This window comes from Dipodomys merriami, unplaced genomic scaffold (assembly GCF_024711535.1).
Source record: "Dipodomys merriami isolate MVZ:Mamm:240054 unplaced genomic scaffold, mDipMer1.0.p SCAF_2, whole genome shotgun sequence".
Lineage (NCBI taxonomy): Eukaryota > Metazoa > Chordata > Mammalia > Rodentia > Heteromyidae > Dipodomys > Dipodomys merriami.
This window is the reverse complement of record NW_027203381.1, coordinates 2,284,472-2,300,510: the sequence shown is the minus strand read 5'-3', so window position 1 is coordinate 2,300,510 and position 16,039 is coordinate 2,284,472. Positions and strand designations below refer to the sequence as shown.

Genomic DNA, 16,039 nt, shown 5'->3' with positions numbered 1-16,039 from the left:
CTGCCAGCCACACCTGCCCTGTGTACAGCCCCAGTGTGTGAGGTCCAGGAGTGAGCCCCTCCATCATGGGCCTCTACCACTAGGAGCTGTCTAGCAAAGATCTTTTATTATAGCTCCTGGAAATTCCAAATGCTACAGGAAAATGTAAAACCCTCTCCCAGGATGAAGATGGATGCCACTTCATCCCACATACAGGAGTACACTGGGGCTGTAAGGCTAAGTTTCCTGTCCAACTTGTTCAAGACACAATTTCCTTACACATTCGGGATATAATTTAATAATTATGTTTTATATAATTATGTTTTATATAATATAACAAATAATGTTTTATATAAGTTAATAATTTTGTTTCTGAAGCAATTATTAGACTTATCAGTAGATATAAACAAAAATTTTAAAACAGACAACTCTCAAGTTACTTACAAAAGTCATCTTTGCAAAGGCTGGTCAGATCTTTGAGCTGATTTTATACTTATCTTAGCCAAAAGGCCAAGAAGCAATGAACTGATTTTAAACCAGAGAATATTTCTGCATCTGAATATACTTGAAATAAAATGTGTCTTATTCTACACTGGGGTGGAAATTATTTTCTGTGTGCAACTCAAACTTGTTTTCTTTGCCAACAGCATAATTAAGTACTTGCACCTGTTACTCTTATTGAATTGATTCACCATAATAAGTACTGCTTCGTGATTCTCTCTTTGTATTGAAGATGCTCAAGCACAATCACTCCTCTTGCTTTGCAAACCAAAGGCTTTCTTTTTGACAAAGGAGTATGATTAGTAAATGCTTTTACTTCACGTGTCTGACAACTTAATTTCAACACATGCAATATTAAAATGTTGTCTTATTCTGTTTTCTACGCCTGTAACAAAATAGCAGAAACTGGGTAACATTAAAAACAGGTTAATTAGCTCACAGTTCTAGGCACTGAGAAATCCAAGAACATGGTACAAGCATCTGGCCAGACTCTGGTGAGGGTCTCATACCACACCCTAGCCTGGAAAGGACATCACATGGTGAGACAGCAAGCATGCCAGAGAGAGCTCAACCACTTTTGCTAAAGGGGAGTAGAAAGAAGAAAGATGATCTGATATCCTGCCTTATATATTCCTATTCTTTGTAAGTGTTGCCTGGGTATATGAAAACAAAGAAAATCATAAAGGCTCTGGGCCTAAAGAATGAAGTCCAAGTCTATCTGAATACATTGGTCCTAAACCAATGAAACCTGGTTGAAGCTTACTTCCACCAGGTGGTAACTATACCAAAACCTACCCCATGCCTTTATACTGGGTGCTCTCGCACAACTGTAGGGGAATGGAGAACTTTCCCATGAAGAAACCTGCAGCCTAGAGAAAAGACTCATCACTACTCATACACACCCACGCAGTGTGCAGATAATAAGTAATGTGCCACATGATACTCACTTGGTACCAAAGGCAGCACATGCTGTTACTCCTAGTGGACTCTCAGGAGACTAGATCTGATCGCCTCCAAAAGGCCTTCATTTCTAATATGAACAGAGATAAAGTGCTCTAAGGAGAAAATCACAACCGAAGCAAACAGAAGGAAACTAGAGAAGACAGAAGACGTGAGGAAGCAGAGGACAGTTTTAGTTTATACATCCACTTTTCATCTCAGAATAAAAATTTAGTTGCAAGAATATAGCCAAGATTTCCCATATGGCCTTCATTCAGATTTTCCCAATGTTAACATTTCACATTTTGATACCAAAACTAGAAAATTAACACTGGGATAATACTGTTGAACCTACAGCCTTCCTTCAGATTTCACCCACTGTTCCTTTAATGTCATTTTCTGATCTGAGATTACACTTGCTCTTACGTGACCCACTCCCTTGCCTCCTCCAATGGCCCGTTTCAGAAGACAAGCACAAAGTATGAAATGTTCATCATTTTCATACTTCTAATGCAATTAACTTGATCCATGAGTACTGTGATTCTTTCTTCTCACATTCCTTCCCTGTGAACTTACTATCCTTTCCTCTGTAGTAAGTATCTATGGCATGAAATTTTGGGATTATATCCGTTACTGTCACCCACAAACTTTTAGGTGCCATGATGAGTCTTATCTCAAGCTATGATTATTGTGTTTCTCTTTGAAAATTAAAATGTATGCCTAAGGTTTGGGGAGGGACTGACAAACATTGGCCTCAAGGCCAAATTTAGCTGCTGCCCATTTTAGTAAATAAACATTTGTGGATTCACTTGTGCATCATCTATAGCTGACACCACACTACAGTGGCAGAGCTTAGTAGCTCCAATGAACACCGTATGGCCCATGGAGCCTAAACTATTATCTGGACATTTATAGAAAAATCTTGCCAACCCCTACTTTAGAAAAATGACTGAACTTTAAAATCAGGTACAGAGGCTTTGGTGGGGAGGGGAGGGAAGAAGGCAGGATATGGTAGTATGTGCCTATAATCCTCATTTCTCAAGAGGTAGAAAATAGAGGATTACAGTTTGAAGACAGCCTGGGCAAAAGTTAGCAAAACCCTATCTCAAAACAAAAGCCAGGCCTGGTGGTACACATTTATTGTCCTTGCTACTCATAAGACAAAGGTGGGATGATTGAGAACCAAGGCCAGCCCCAAGCATACCCTGAAACCCATTCTGAAAAAGAATTTAAGTAAAAAGGTTGAGTGTGGCTCGTGGTAGCATGCTTGCCTAGCAAGTGTGATGCTTTGACTTCAAACCCAGTACTGAAAAACCAAAAAGATTTATTAAGAAAGAATGAGCCATGGCAAAGAAACACATGAGGAAATGTTCACCATCCCTGGTTGTGAAGGAAATGCAAATAAAGACAACCGATATGCCACTTTACCCCAGTCAGAATGTCCCACATTCTCAAGTCAGCCAACAATAAATGCTGGAGGAGATGCAGAGAAAGAGGAACCCTATTACACTGCTGGTGGGAATGTACACTTATACAACCACTTTGGAAAGCAATCTGGAGGGTACTCAGAAAGCTAAATATTGACCTCCCTTATGACCCAGTCATACTTCTAGGCATCTATCCTGAACAACAGGAACTAGTATACAAGGATACATGCACCTCCATGTTTATTGTAGCACTGTTCACAATAGCCAGGATATGCAAACAACCCAGATGTCCCACCACAGATGAATGGATCCAAAAATTGTGGTATCTATACACAATGGAATATTATGCAGCCATTAGAAATGACAAAATAATGGCATTTTCAGGGAAATGGATGGAGCTAGAAGAAATTATGTCAAGCGAGGTAAGCCAAGAGCAAAGAGACAAATGGTACATGGTCTCCCTGATAAGTGGAGGTTAAATCCAAAATGTTAGGTGATACAGCAAAATTAACAGGACTTAAGAAACAAAGGACTTCCACTCATCTGGTCCAATCACTACTAAATAACCCCGTGCTGCTGATCACAAGTATTGTATGTATGTGCACACTGGAGGGGAACCAGGAAGATGACACAGAACTAGAGGGAATCAAGGAAAAACATATACCAGCAGGACCCATCAGCTGCACTGGACATTGACCAAAATGAACTAAGCAACTCAATGGCAGCGATGGGAGGGAGGGAACAAGTGGGAAAGAGGGAACAGCTGACGCTATGCAAAACGAAAGAAATGTACATATCACCCAATGTGGAAGAAATAACTATCACAAAGCTCATAGAACTTATAAATGTTATAGACCGTGATAGAAAATTTGCTCCAGGAAAGTTAGAATGTGTTTGTGACTTTAACTGAGCATCTCTATTCCACAATAGTGTGAAATTTGGGAAATTATGTAACCATTTAATCACAAAAAATTTGAAAAATGAGCCAGGCGTCAATGGTTCATGCTTGTGATCCTAGCTACACAGGAGGCTGAGATCTGAGGATCACCATTCAAAGCCAGCCCGGGCAGGAAGGTCCATGAGACTCTTATCTCCAATAAACCACCAGAAAACCAGAAGTGGCACTGTGGCTCAAGTATACAGCATTCACATTGAGCTGAAGAGCTTAGGGACAGTGCCCAGGCCCAGAGTTCAAGCCCCACAACCAACAACAACAACAAAAAAATGATAATTTGTTAATAAAAGTTATAGGAAGAGACAACAGTAAAATCACAGCTAGATTTAGGAACTTTTTAAATCTAGATTTAAGAAAAATGCCCCATAATCAAAGCAAAGATTCATTCAAAAGCATATAATCTTAAAATTTCAGAATACCAGGAGAAAAAAATCTAAAAGCTTCCACAGAGAGCTGAGAAAGAAAGCAAACTGCATACTGGAAGTGGGGGGGGGGGGCAAAGTGGTATTATATACACTAATCATACTAGGATGACAGCTGCCAAAGAAAAATTCTTCAAGGTCCCTAGAGAAGATACTTTTTTTTTTCCTGCTACAATTCGGCACCCAGATAAACTCTCCATCAGATATTTCCAGAAACCCATTATGGACGCGATGCAGCTCCCGTGACAATCATTCTTAGAAAGCCCTGAATGAATGTGTGCCACCAAAAAAGGGGCATAAACCAAGAAAGAGGAAGACACGAATTCCACAAGCAGGGTACACACAGGAAACTCCAAGATGACCACCATCTGGCAAGGCTGGAGGACAAGCAGTGGGAGGCAGGCCAGGGGCAGGGAGGGAAAAAAGGTGTGTAAGAATTCATGGTCACTGATACAGTATTTAGAACATGGAGGCCAACAGCAGGAAGCATGTGAAGAACCCGCTAGCTCAGGCACACGGAAGGGCCTGTGCGTGAAGAACCCGCTGGCTCAGGCACACGGAAGGGCCTGTGCGTGAAGAACCCACTAGCTCAGGCACACGGAAGGGCCTGTGCGTGAAGAACCCGCTAGCTCAGGCACACGGAAGGGCCTGTGCGTGAAGAACCCGCTAGCTCAGGCACACGGAAGGGCCTGTGCAGGCGCGAGTGTCCTATCACACCGCTCATTCCTACTCGTGGGGCTTCTTCTGGTATTGCTGGACAGTGTGCCCCAGAGCGCTCTGTCGTCTTCACATGTGGTCTTGTGGTCTTCAGGATCAGTCCTCTGACACCGCCTCTCCTCTCAGTGGTGTCACCTGTCCGCTTGTGGACTCCCGGTCTTTGTACCTCTAGTCACTGCTAAGACAAAGGCTCTTCACACTTGCATTCAAAGGGGCAGGCACCCTGCATCTCCCCTTCGGTGAGGCCATGAAATGATGCTGCCAGTGCCCTCCAAGTCTAATATGGATTTCAAACTGCTCTCTTCCCAAAACCTTTAGCAAGATGCCAAGGACAGTGGGGTGGAGGATGGTGCTGTAGAAGGAATCCTGTTCACTTTCACAGTATTTGGGTGAGAACCTACTATATGTTCTGGTCCTTTATTGCTATCTTCAAGCCTTTCCTTCTATATTCTCACACACTATCTATCTATCATGCCCACACCTCACAAGGGAAAAAACTGTTGGATAACTTCACTGGAGAAGTATGAAAGAAAGGAAGGGGAAAATTTAATTCTGATTTCCTGAATAGTAAAAAAATAATATGGCAGGATACCAGAAACCATACCTGAGGATAATTTTTAAAAGGGAGATAAAAATATAATCAAAGCACAATCACTACAAAATTAGAATAACTTATGTTTAGGTATGTCACCACTATTTGAACTCAAGTAATTCTCCTGAAATACTTCTACCAGGAAGTGTTCAACAGCCCATCTCTAGCTCTACTGGTGGAGGGGTAGGTGTCTTAATTGCACTGTAGAAGACTTTGCTCTTTTTAGTTGCAATAGTTTCTTCTGATGGTCTCAGCTACATCTTTCCTCATCAATTTTGCCACAGGACTTTTTAACCTTGTTATTATATAGTCATATGTGGCTGCTGAATGCTGTGAGTATAGCACTAATTCTAACAGCTACCGTGAAGTTCATACTTTGGTATATCCTTGCATTTGGGCTCCTTACTAATTAAGAAAAAGCAAAGCCTTATCCATATAGCACACTGATGAGTATGTATACATACACACACACACACACACACACACACACACACACACACACACACACACACACACACACACACACACAAAGTAACCACATGCCTAGGTGAACTCCCTTCTTGCAGGAGGGTCACTACTGAGGCTGAACTCAGGACCTCACCTGTGCTAAGCAAACATTCTATCATTTAATCACACCCTCTATCATTTTTGCTTTTAAATAAGGTCTCACATTTTCCCCAAGCCACGTTAGACCATAATCCTCCTATTTGCATGTTGCACATATCTAGAATGACAGGCAAGACCACACCACCGTGTCTAACTGTTCATTGGCTGAAGTGGGGTTTTACAAACTTTTTTCAAGCTACCCTAAAACCACCTCTGGATCTCAGCCTTACAATTAAGCAGGATTATAGACATCAGCCACACACCCAGTTTTTCCTTTTCTCTTCTTTATACCAATAGCAAAAAAGAAGTAAATAACTTTTTTTCCTTCTCATCTTCTATGAGTTTTCACTGGGACACATGGTTTTTATGTTTTTAAATTTTAACTTAATTTCCTGTTCATTTTTAAATGACCCAAAAATACTAATATCTAGTGTAAAATAAGGCACTGAACAGGATTTTCATAGATATGCTTTATTTTAACTTCCAATATTAAGAGCGAAGCTGACAGTAAAAAAAAAATAAAGTTAACAAAAAATACTTTGCTACCTATTTCTAACAATTAGTAGTTTGTCCCAAACCAGTAGTTTATTTTTGCTACACTGAGGTAAAGGACCAGGCTGACAATGAAGTATTCTTCCGTCTCTTCAATCCACACGAGCTCCGCATGTACTTTTCCTACTTCATCCTTGTAGTCGACATAGTATGTGTGTCCCAGGAAAGTGGGGCCATCGGAAGGGCAGGTGACGGGCCTCATGCAAACGGGAGAACTGAAGCACCAAAAGGGCTTTCTTTTTTCATCCAGGAGAGTCACATCTAGTATGGGGCACCTCTGAAAGCAGACACAGATTCACAAGCGGCAGGGTAAGATGGCCAGTTAAACCCCATTTTCACAGGTCATTCTGACCCAATGTAAACCGAGTGGGAAATGTTGCATGTATCATCAAAACCCAGAATGCTATCACTGGCATGCAGGCTAGTCATCAGTAGACTGTAATCAGTACCTGCTGTGTCTCTCGTCACTAGCACTCACACTCATCCAAACACCAGGGTGAGCACATGGGAGATTCAGGGGAGACCAGAGAGTAGTACTGGAGGCCCAGAGGAGAAACACACTCCCTTACCTTTCCAACATCAAAAGTATACCTTGCCTTAATCATACTGCAACCAGCAGCACACTCTCCAGAAAAGAGCCAAGGCATCTTTCTTAGGGGTATGACCCCCTCCCCATGATGAACCCTTGCTCTGCTTATTCAAGTCTTCCTGCAGAAAGCAGCATTACAGAGCTTTACTGAAATATCTGATTTAAATTAAACTTGATGCCAAGCTCTATACAGAATTAGAAGTAACATTAAAATAACATCAAAAGTGCCAAGGCATGAAATAAAAAATGGAAAAGGCAGGCATGTAAAGAAAAGCATTAACAGGAGAAACATATCAACAGGATATCCAGTGGCAACGGAGAGCAAACACTCAAGGGAAGTGCTTACTGTCAATGCACTGGAGGCCCTAGCAGGCAAGGCTGCTTGATACCCCAAACCGCGCCAGCAAAGAGCATGGGGACCATCGATACAGAAACTGCCCTGTGTGCACCAACACCCACGCTCAACCACTGTAAGCCACCTGAATGCACTTTATATTGTAACCTGACTTCAAAACACACTGTGTTCTGATAATAATAGGTTTTCTGGTGTTTAGGTTGAGCCATAACCACAGGGACATTCAGGCTGTGAAGCTGGACACAGTGACTCCAGCTCAACATGCCTGGCATCGCGAGTGCTGCAGCCCGCATACCCAGAGCTCCAGGAAGGACCCTTCTCACGGATCCGTGAAGGCCAGATGATCAGAGCTCCGACAGAACCCCACGCTGCTTTGAAGAAACCAACGCAACAAGGCACTGCCTCCAACACCATCGCTAATACGCTTTACGCTTTCTTTACCATTTGTTGAGTGAGCCTTGGGACCAGAATCAGAAGTGGGGGTGACGTATTTTTCTTAACTGCCTTTCTCAAATGGTGACTGTAAGAATTAGAAACTGTCTACAATATCCCAGGGGAACTGTTTATTTCTGCTTTTAGTTGTCTATTTTTTCTATCTTATATCCTTTCTTGTTTGTTTGTTTTTTTTTTAAAAAAAAGGCCTGTAATTGTTGAAAGCAATTTTTAAAATGTATTTTACCAAGCAAAGGACCTGGCTCAAGTAGTACAACATCTACCTAACACGTATATAAGGTCCTGAGTTCAAAATCCCAGAACTGCCAAAAAGAAAATGTGTTTTATTCCTTAGGGGAAATTCCTCAGCTACCTGGCAAGCATAAGGGATATAAACACAAGATGGAATACTCACCTGGCTTCTTTTTTAGGAACTCCAAGATTGGACTAGTTTTAATACTAGTACCATACGTAAATGGCAAATGCAGATCAACCCACTCACCTCTTAACCAGGCAGAGCTGGTGCTGAGGGCAGATTTGGGCTACATTACTCCTTCTTTCTCCCAAACTGCCTGGGACCAGGCCAGACATTCTCCACTTCAAAACCTCAGATCTCTCTTTAGATCCTAAGTCACACCACTTTAGTGGCCTGCGGAGGCCCTACCTGGAGCTCCTTGGAAGGCTCAGGTTTGCAGCAATGCTTTCAGACTCTGAGAAAGACTGCTGAGAATTCAGTCCTACATTTGTGACTGTAAAACTATTTAGTACCTTACACATGGGGGACTTGGTTTTCTATAACACAGCCAGGACAAAGCTTTGTTTCTTAGTACAATTCCTACGCTTTCCTTTTACCTTCCAGAGGGAACTAAACTACTGCTTTTATCTTACTCTAAACTACCAGAAAATGTAGAATTAAACATAAAAGGATAACCTGACCCTTTGTCATCTTGCCTTTCTTACTCTGTTTTTGTCATCTTGCCTTTCTTACTCTGTTTTGCGTTCATGTTTTATTTTATGTAAGCCCATCTATCACAGAAAAAAATGGGTCTGCATTCTTAAAGATATGAAACAATTATCCTTTGTGCATGACAAGCAATTTTTCCAAGTCGTACATATTCGCTTATAGACAAATATCAGAAATAAAACATGTTCTTGTACCAAATACTAAGTGGCTTAGGAGATAATTCTAATTCTCTGTGGCAACACAGCTCAAGAGAAATAGCATATCCACCATTAACAGCTCCAAGGTGTTGGAGCTACCCTACAGATATAGGGCAGAGTGACCTTGGTAAAGAAGGAGAAGCAGTCAAGGAGCTGTCACTGGCTTTTCTGACTAAGAAATCCCATTCATCCCATCAAATACAAATGAGAATACTGAGATGCAGAACAGTAAGGGCACAAGGCCACCCAACAAGGGAACTATATGAAATCTTTCCCCACCATCTCTTCCCTCTCTCCCTGACAATTCCCTACAGAAACCAACTCTCCTCTTTATGTAGCTGTTTTTTATTTAACTCTAAAGAATATATCTGTAATCAGAATCAGTAACTTATAACTACAATAAACTTTATATTGATTGGTACAAAAGGATGTCTCTTTGCAAATGCTACTTGCCTAGTCCAAGTGTCAGCTCCCCTTTCTCTCTACAGGACAGAAGGAATGAGAGAGCGAGGTTATAGTCAGTCCTGTTCAGAAACTGCTGCAGTGTACATACCAGTCCTACCCCACCACAGGAAGAGCAAAGGGTCTCAATAAGCTCTTGGAGAAGAGCTAAAGACTGTAAAAATCATAAAATCCACAGAAATTAGAATAAATATAACATATTTATTAGAATAAATATATACACATCAACAGACATTTTTCCTATTATACATAAATGAGTTTTTTTCTTACCTCTATAAAGCCATCAAAAGCATTAGTTCTCCAAACAAGGCCAACTTTTCCAATGAGAGGTAGATGTTCTCTATTGTTCTTAAAATTTATCACAATGACCTTCACATATCCATCTTCAATGTACCCTGAAAGGAACTAATATTATTTTAATTACCACATTCCAGTCAAGATATTAAATCCACAGTCTTCAGACTAGCCATTCCACAAGAGATGTTCTGTGTCACACCGAAGACATCAACACAGCTAATCCTAGATACCAGCATGAGGCCAGAACACTGTAACCTTGTGACTCAAAGATAGGGAAAAAAACACACTATGAGGAGGTGTCATCCCGGGTTACATCAGGGGAGGACGGTGGGGGTGAACCTGGATACACACCTGTAACTATCAGAAAGATAAACGTTCACCTCAGTCGTGTTGTTGGAGTTCCATTTCTGCACTAAATACCTAAGATAATCAAGCTCTAGAGATGAAAAGGTTATCTTGGCTTACAAATTTTAATGTTCCAGACCATGGTGGCTAGACCTCCTAGCTTCAGACTGTGGCAAGGCAGAATATCATAGCAGGGAGCAAACAGAACATGATGCTTTCCTCAGGGCCTAAAGATCTTCTACTAGGCTACACTCCCCTAAATGCCCTACCACCTTCCAACAGTGCCAAGCTAAGGACCAAGACTTTAACGTATGGACTTTCGAGGTCCCTCCAGATCCAAACCATATTACTTAGTCAAGCCAATTCATAGAAATGGAAAAGCAGAAATACAGAGCTTAATAAGAAAGCAGATATAGAATGGCTAAGGAAAAAAGGAAGCTAAAAAGGACAAAGCAACCAATGGTACCAAGAAAGGAGGGCCTGAAGAATGGACGGGCAAGAAAGGCTAAGGGAAGGAGCCTAGCGCACAAAACGAACATCTTCGCCCATGCAAACACTTACAAACCCTAAGGACAAATGCTGTTCCTCTCCTGGGCACTAGCAGCCCTCCCATCGCTGCGGAGGCACCACTGCCACCACTGGTACACAGTCACTTCAAGGCCTCTTGTGATAGAGAAGCGGCAGCACTCCCCAACTCATGCAGAGATGCACTCCACAGATCAAGTTAGCACACCATGAGGCGCGAATGTCCAGGATCAGGATCGTAATACTGTAGCATCTCCACATAGTCACCAAAGTTTCTTCAGAGACTGACCCCAGAATAAAGGTTACGTGAGAGTCAGGTAGCAAAGCATACCAAAACAAAATCAGAAAAGAGCAAATGTTCTTTGTCCCTAGGTTTAGTTATTTCACAGGACAAAATAAAACCAAAGCTAATTTGTTGCAAAAAAATTATATACAAAGCCGGGCGCTGGTGGCTCACACCTGTAATCCTAGCTACTCAGGAGGCTGAGATCTGAGGATCACAGTTCAAAGCCAGCCCGGGCAGGAAAGACCGTGAGACTCCTATCTCCAATAAACCACCAGAAAACCAGAAGTGGTGCTGTAGCTCAAGTGGTAGAGCGCTCGCCTTGAGCTGAAGAGCTGAGGGACAGCGCCCAGGCCCAGAGTTCAAGCCCCACGACTGACCAAAAAAAAAAAAAAATTATATACAGTGTTCCCCAACTCAGTGCAGTGAAGACTGATTGTAACAGGGCCTTCTGTGCTGCTGTGCTTTTAGTGAAAGGCACTATCAGAAGCAGACTGCCACGCCCGGCAGGGGGGTGCTCCTACCCTCCAAGCCCAGGTGGCCATGCTACCTGCTTCTGTCTTACTTTTGGCTCAAGGCAGCCTATGTTTTCTTCTGTCCTGCTAAGTAATTAGCAAGAGTTGTGCAGCTTCACTCCTACTCTCCCTAGGTGTAGAGAGTAAGCCAGAAGACACTGTCCCTTCCCAGGCTCTATGTCACCTCCTAGACCCAAAGAAGGGCCCTAGGCCTCAGGGGAGCCATACCAATAGCATTTTGATTAGACCAGATGATTGGACCAGATGTGACTCTGTGTACTACTGAATGCGCATGTGCAAAGGCAGGAGAGACCACTGACTGGCAAAATTCTGGCTTGTGTGCTGTCAGCCATCAAAACCAGACATGAAACCAGAAGGCTATTTTCCATGTGGCTCATCCTCAGGACATTCAGAAAATGAACCCAAATACAAGGGCCAAAAACACTATAATGGCAACTGTCTAAGCTAGTAAATACGAGATCCTTGTAGTAAGAAAAGCCTTTCATTTTATTATTAGCAAATATTCTGCCACTTCAGAACAATTACAGTGCTTTCGACCACACACCCTAGGTGTTCAGCATCTGAGTGGTGAATGAGAAAGGTCTTCCTCTGAAAAATTGCAGTAGCAAAGAAACACTATTCCTTTGAGCAGATACAGGTAGAACTCAGGAGTATACCACTGAACTTATAATGGTAATGCTTCCAGAAAAGAAGCCTCACAGTGAAGTAGACATATGTAAATGAAAAGACTGATCCAGTATATTTTTACTACACGCCTGTGCTCTTAAACTCTTCAGAGTAAATTCTGCTGTTGAAGATACTAACCTTAGATGCTAAGCTTAACTTGTCAGCACAGAAGACCATTCCCAATTTGTAGTCAAGTATCATTTGAGGCTCACCATCATGGCTTCTATGACAATATATTCATAAGCATGAACTTTAGAATAAAACAATCAAAAACCCTGCCCAGATATTTGTTACTCCAAACTGAGTAAAACAGGAATATACTTTATAAGGCTTTGTGAGGACTATTGGAACCAACAACAAATATTACCCTTACAGGGTAACTCCTGATACCTGTCAGGCTAAATGTACTGAAGCACTTTAGAGCACTATTCCAATAAGAATAACACTCTATGTAAGTTCCACTGTCAGGCAGAAGAGAGAAATATGTCCATAAACTGGAATTCTCAATGACTGTTAAGATGTCTCTTAACCTGAATTCACTTATAGACTTAATGTCATAACTACCATAATCCCAGCAAGCATTTTAATAAATAATTTAATAATTTAAATTTATAAATAACTAATAAAAATTCACAAGATGACCCTAAAGGTCACATGGGACCCCTGATTTTTTTTTTGTCGGTCATGGGGCTTGAACTCTGGGCCTGGGCTAAAGGTCACATGGAAATGCTAAGGATCTAATATAACCACAGCAATCTTGAAAAAGGAAAAGCTGACTTTAAAACATTACAGAAAAAACAGTATGGTATTGCTTCTAAGGATATGTAATACATCAACAGAATAGATGAGTTCAGAAATAGACCTATACTTTTTCAAGCAAATGATATTTGAGAGAGATAACAAAATAGTCCAATCATCAAAGAAAGTCTTTTTTTACAAATAGTGCACAAAGAGCAGTACAGCATAAAGAAAAGCACCTCAATACTTACCTCATACTGCACATAAACCAATTAATTATAAATCAAAGAAAGGTAAAAGAAAAACCTCTAAAACTGCTAGTAGAAACAATAGAGAATATTTTACAACCCAGGAAGGAAAAGACTATTGATAGGAGAAAATAATAAACAAGAAGTTAAAAACTGATAAATCAGATTTCATCAAATTAAAACCTGTGATCAACAAGATACCATTAAAAAGACCAATATATTTACTATATATGTATTTGACAAAGAACTAAGATCCAGAATACATAAAAAACTGTAACAATTTAAGAATAAAAGGTAACTTACACATATATACATACATATTTGCATCTATGTATATAGATGCATATGTGCAATATGTTTACATATTATATATGCAAACTCATATGCAAAAGAATATATGAGTTATACATATAACATATATAATTCACATATATAAAGGATATATATGCATTTATTTATATATATATATATTGTTTAATGATGTCCAAGTGTAATTATCTTTTACTATCCATTGGATTAACTTGTAGATTTATAGACAGTCTAACTATTACAAGTGAAGTAAATCATGCAGCCTGTTTCCTTGGATCTGGATTACTTTGCCTAATATAATTTTTTTCAAGTCTTTCCATATCCTTATGAATGAGGGCAGTGTCATTCTTTCTGATGGTAGCATAGAATTCCATTGTGTATATATACCACACTTCTTTATCGGTCTATCCACTGAGAATCATCTGGATTGATTCCATATTTTAGCTATGGTAAATAATGATGCAATGAAAGCTCCAGTCTTACTGAAGGAAGTGTAGCAAACAGAACCATAATAAGAGATTAAAAAAAAGAAACAGTAATGCTCAATTTCATGACAAGCAAGAATGAGCCTGTATCATGTACTTGAACCAAGAATACTTAATAACATGACCTCTTCTGGCTAAGCTAGTGTGAGTTATCCAGTATTTTTGTAGAAGTCAACTTAAAAATTGTCTGATACAGAAGTTGGGGTATTTTGTAAAATAATTTTTATGAATGTATAGATGGGAAAAGAGTTGAGATGATGAAAAAGATAAGGGACAAATGACTAAACAAACGTCCCTAGCAAAGAGAAGTAGATATGTTTAGAAAAATTAGAAAGTTCATTTTGGAAAGAAGTGAGACTTTTTTCTTCTCTGTTTCAGAGAAATAGATAAGCAAAAAAAAAGCATATAAATAACTTGTGATTCAGTGAAGATGCAACAGCAACAGAAGATCGGGAAGCACAACAAGTAATGATTTTCCTTAACACATCCCAAGAATAAAGGAAACAGAGGGAGGAATCAGGCGTTATTTTTTGCTTTTATAAGGTACATGCACTATACATGAGGTGATATAAATTATTTGAAAGTGGATGTATGTTGGCTGATGCTAAGTATATATGGCATATTCCAGGACAACAATTAAAAAAGAAAGGACAATATCTGATATTCTAAGAAAAGAGGGGGAGTATATAGAACCATATAAAATGCTTGATTAAAATCACACAGAAAAAAAAACAAAAACAAAAAATGAGAGTAACAAAAAGAAAATGCTAACAAATATGGTGATATTAATCCAACTATATCACTAATCTCTTTAGGAGTGCATGTCCTACACCAAAATTTAAAAAATTGAGGGAAGCTATAGGATTGGGAGGAATGGAGGTGACACTGATCAAGATGAATTGTATTTATAAACTGCTTTGTTAAATGGCTTTGTACAGTAACTTAGAGATAATTTAAATAGCTGAGCACTCACTGGCTTAGCGTGTAATTCTAGCTATGCAGGAGGCAGGGATCTGAGGATCAGGGTTCAAAGCCAGCCCAGGCAGAAAAGTCTAAATTACAGAAAAAAAAAAAAAAAGTGGAAGTGAGCCGGACGCCAGTGGCTCACACCTGTAATCCTAGCTACTCAGGAGGCTGAGATCTGAGGATCTCAAAGCCAGCCCGGGCAGGAAAGTCCGTGAGACTCTTATCTCCAATAAAACACTAGAAAACCAGAAGTGGTGCTGTGGCTCAAGCGGTAGAGTGCTTGCCTTGAGCTGAAGAGCGCAAGGACAGTGTCCAAGCCCAAGAGTTCAAACCCCACCACGGACCAAAAAAAAAAAGGGGGGGAGTGGAGCTATGGTTCAAGTAGTAGAGTGCTATGAACATAAAAGCTCAGGGACAGAGTTCAAGCATGACTGACAAAAACAAAGAAAATAATAAAATATATTTTAAAATAGTCACTTTAACATTGATAGGCGATGACAGATACACTGGAGGGGAGAGGAGGGCGAATGGATGGGTTGAGAAAATACATCATGCCAATGCCAATATAAAAAAAGCTAAAGGAACAATACTAATTTCAGAAAGAGCAGACTTCAGAGCAAGGAAAGCTATAAGGAATAAAGAAGGGCAGTTAAGTAATGATAAAGGATCTAGTCTACAAGAATATGTGACTATTTTCAACGTGTGAGTACCTAACAAAACAGAATTGAAATACATGAGCAAAAGCTACAGAACTACAAGAAAAAATAAGTAAATCTACTATTAGTGCTGGAGACTTCAATACCTCTTACCAGAAACAGATAGACCCAGCAAACAGAAAATCAGTAAGGACATAGTTGAACTCAATAATGGCATGAATCAACTGGATATTATAGATACCTGTAGACTAGTTCATCCAACAACAGCATCTTCTCAAGCTCACATAAAGAACATT

At 40.2% G+C, this 16,039-nt stretch overlaps 1 protein-coding gene across 6 annotated transcripts in view; it reads right to left on the bottom strand.

The window, feature by feature from the left end:
* Positions 1-6,593: 6,593 nt before the first annotated feature.
* The window catches only part of Fbxo15 (F-box protein 15), a 49,562-nt gene continuing 40,116 nt past the window's right edge, over positions 6,594-16,039 (bottom strand). For all 6 annotated transcript variants that reach the window (XM_070028956.1, XM_070028955.1, XM_070028958.1 and 3 more), the window contains 2 exons: positions 9,960-10,084; positions 6,594-6,967 (listed from right to left, as the gene is read on the bottom strand). In XM_070028956.1, the coding sequence (XP_069885057.1) occupies positions 6,698-6,967; positions 9,960-10,084 (395 nt within the window). In that variant the 3' untranslated portion in view covers positions 6,594-6,697. The remainder of the gene's footprint in view (positions 6,968-9,959; positions 10,085-16,039) is intronic.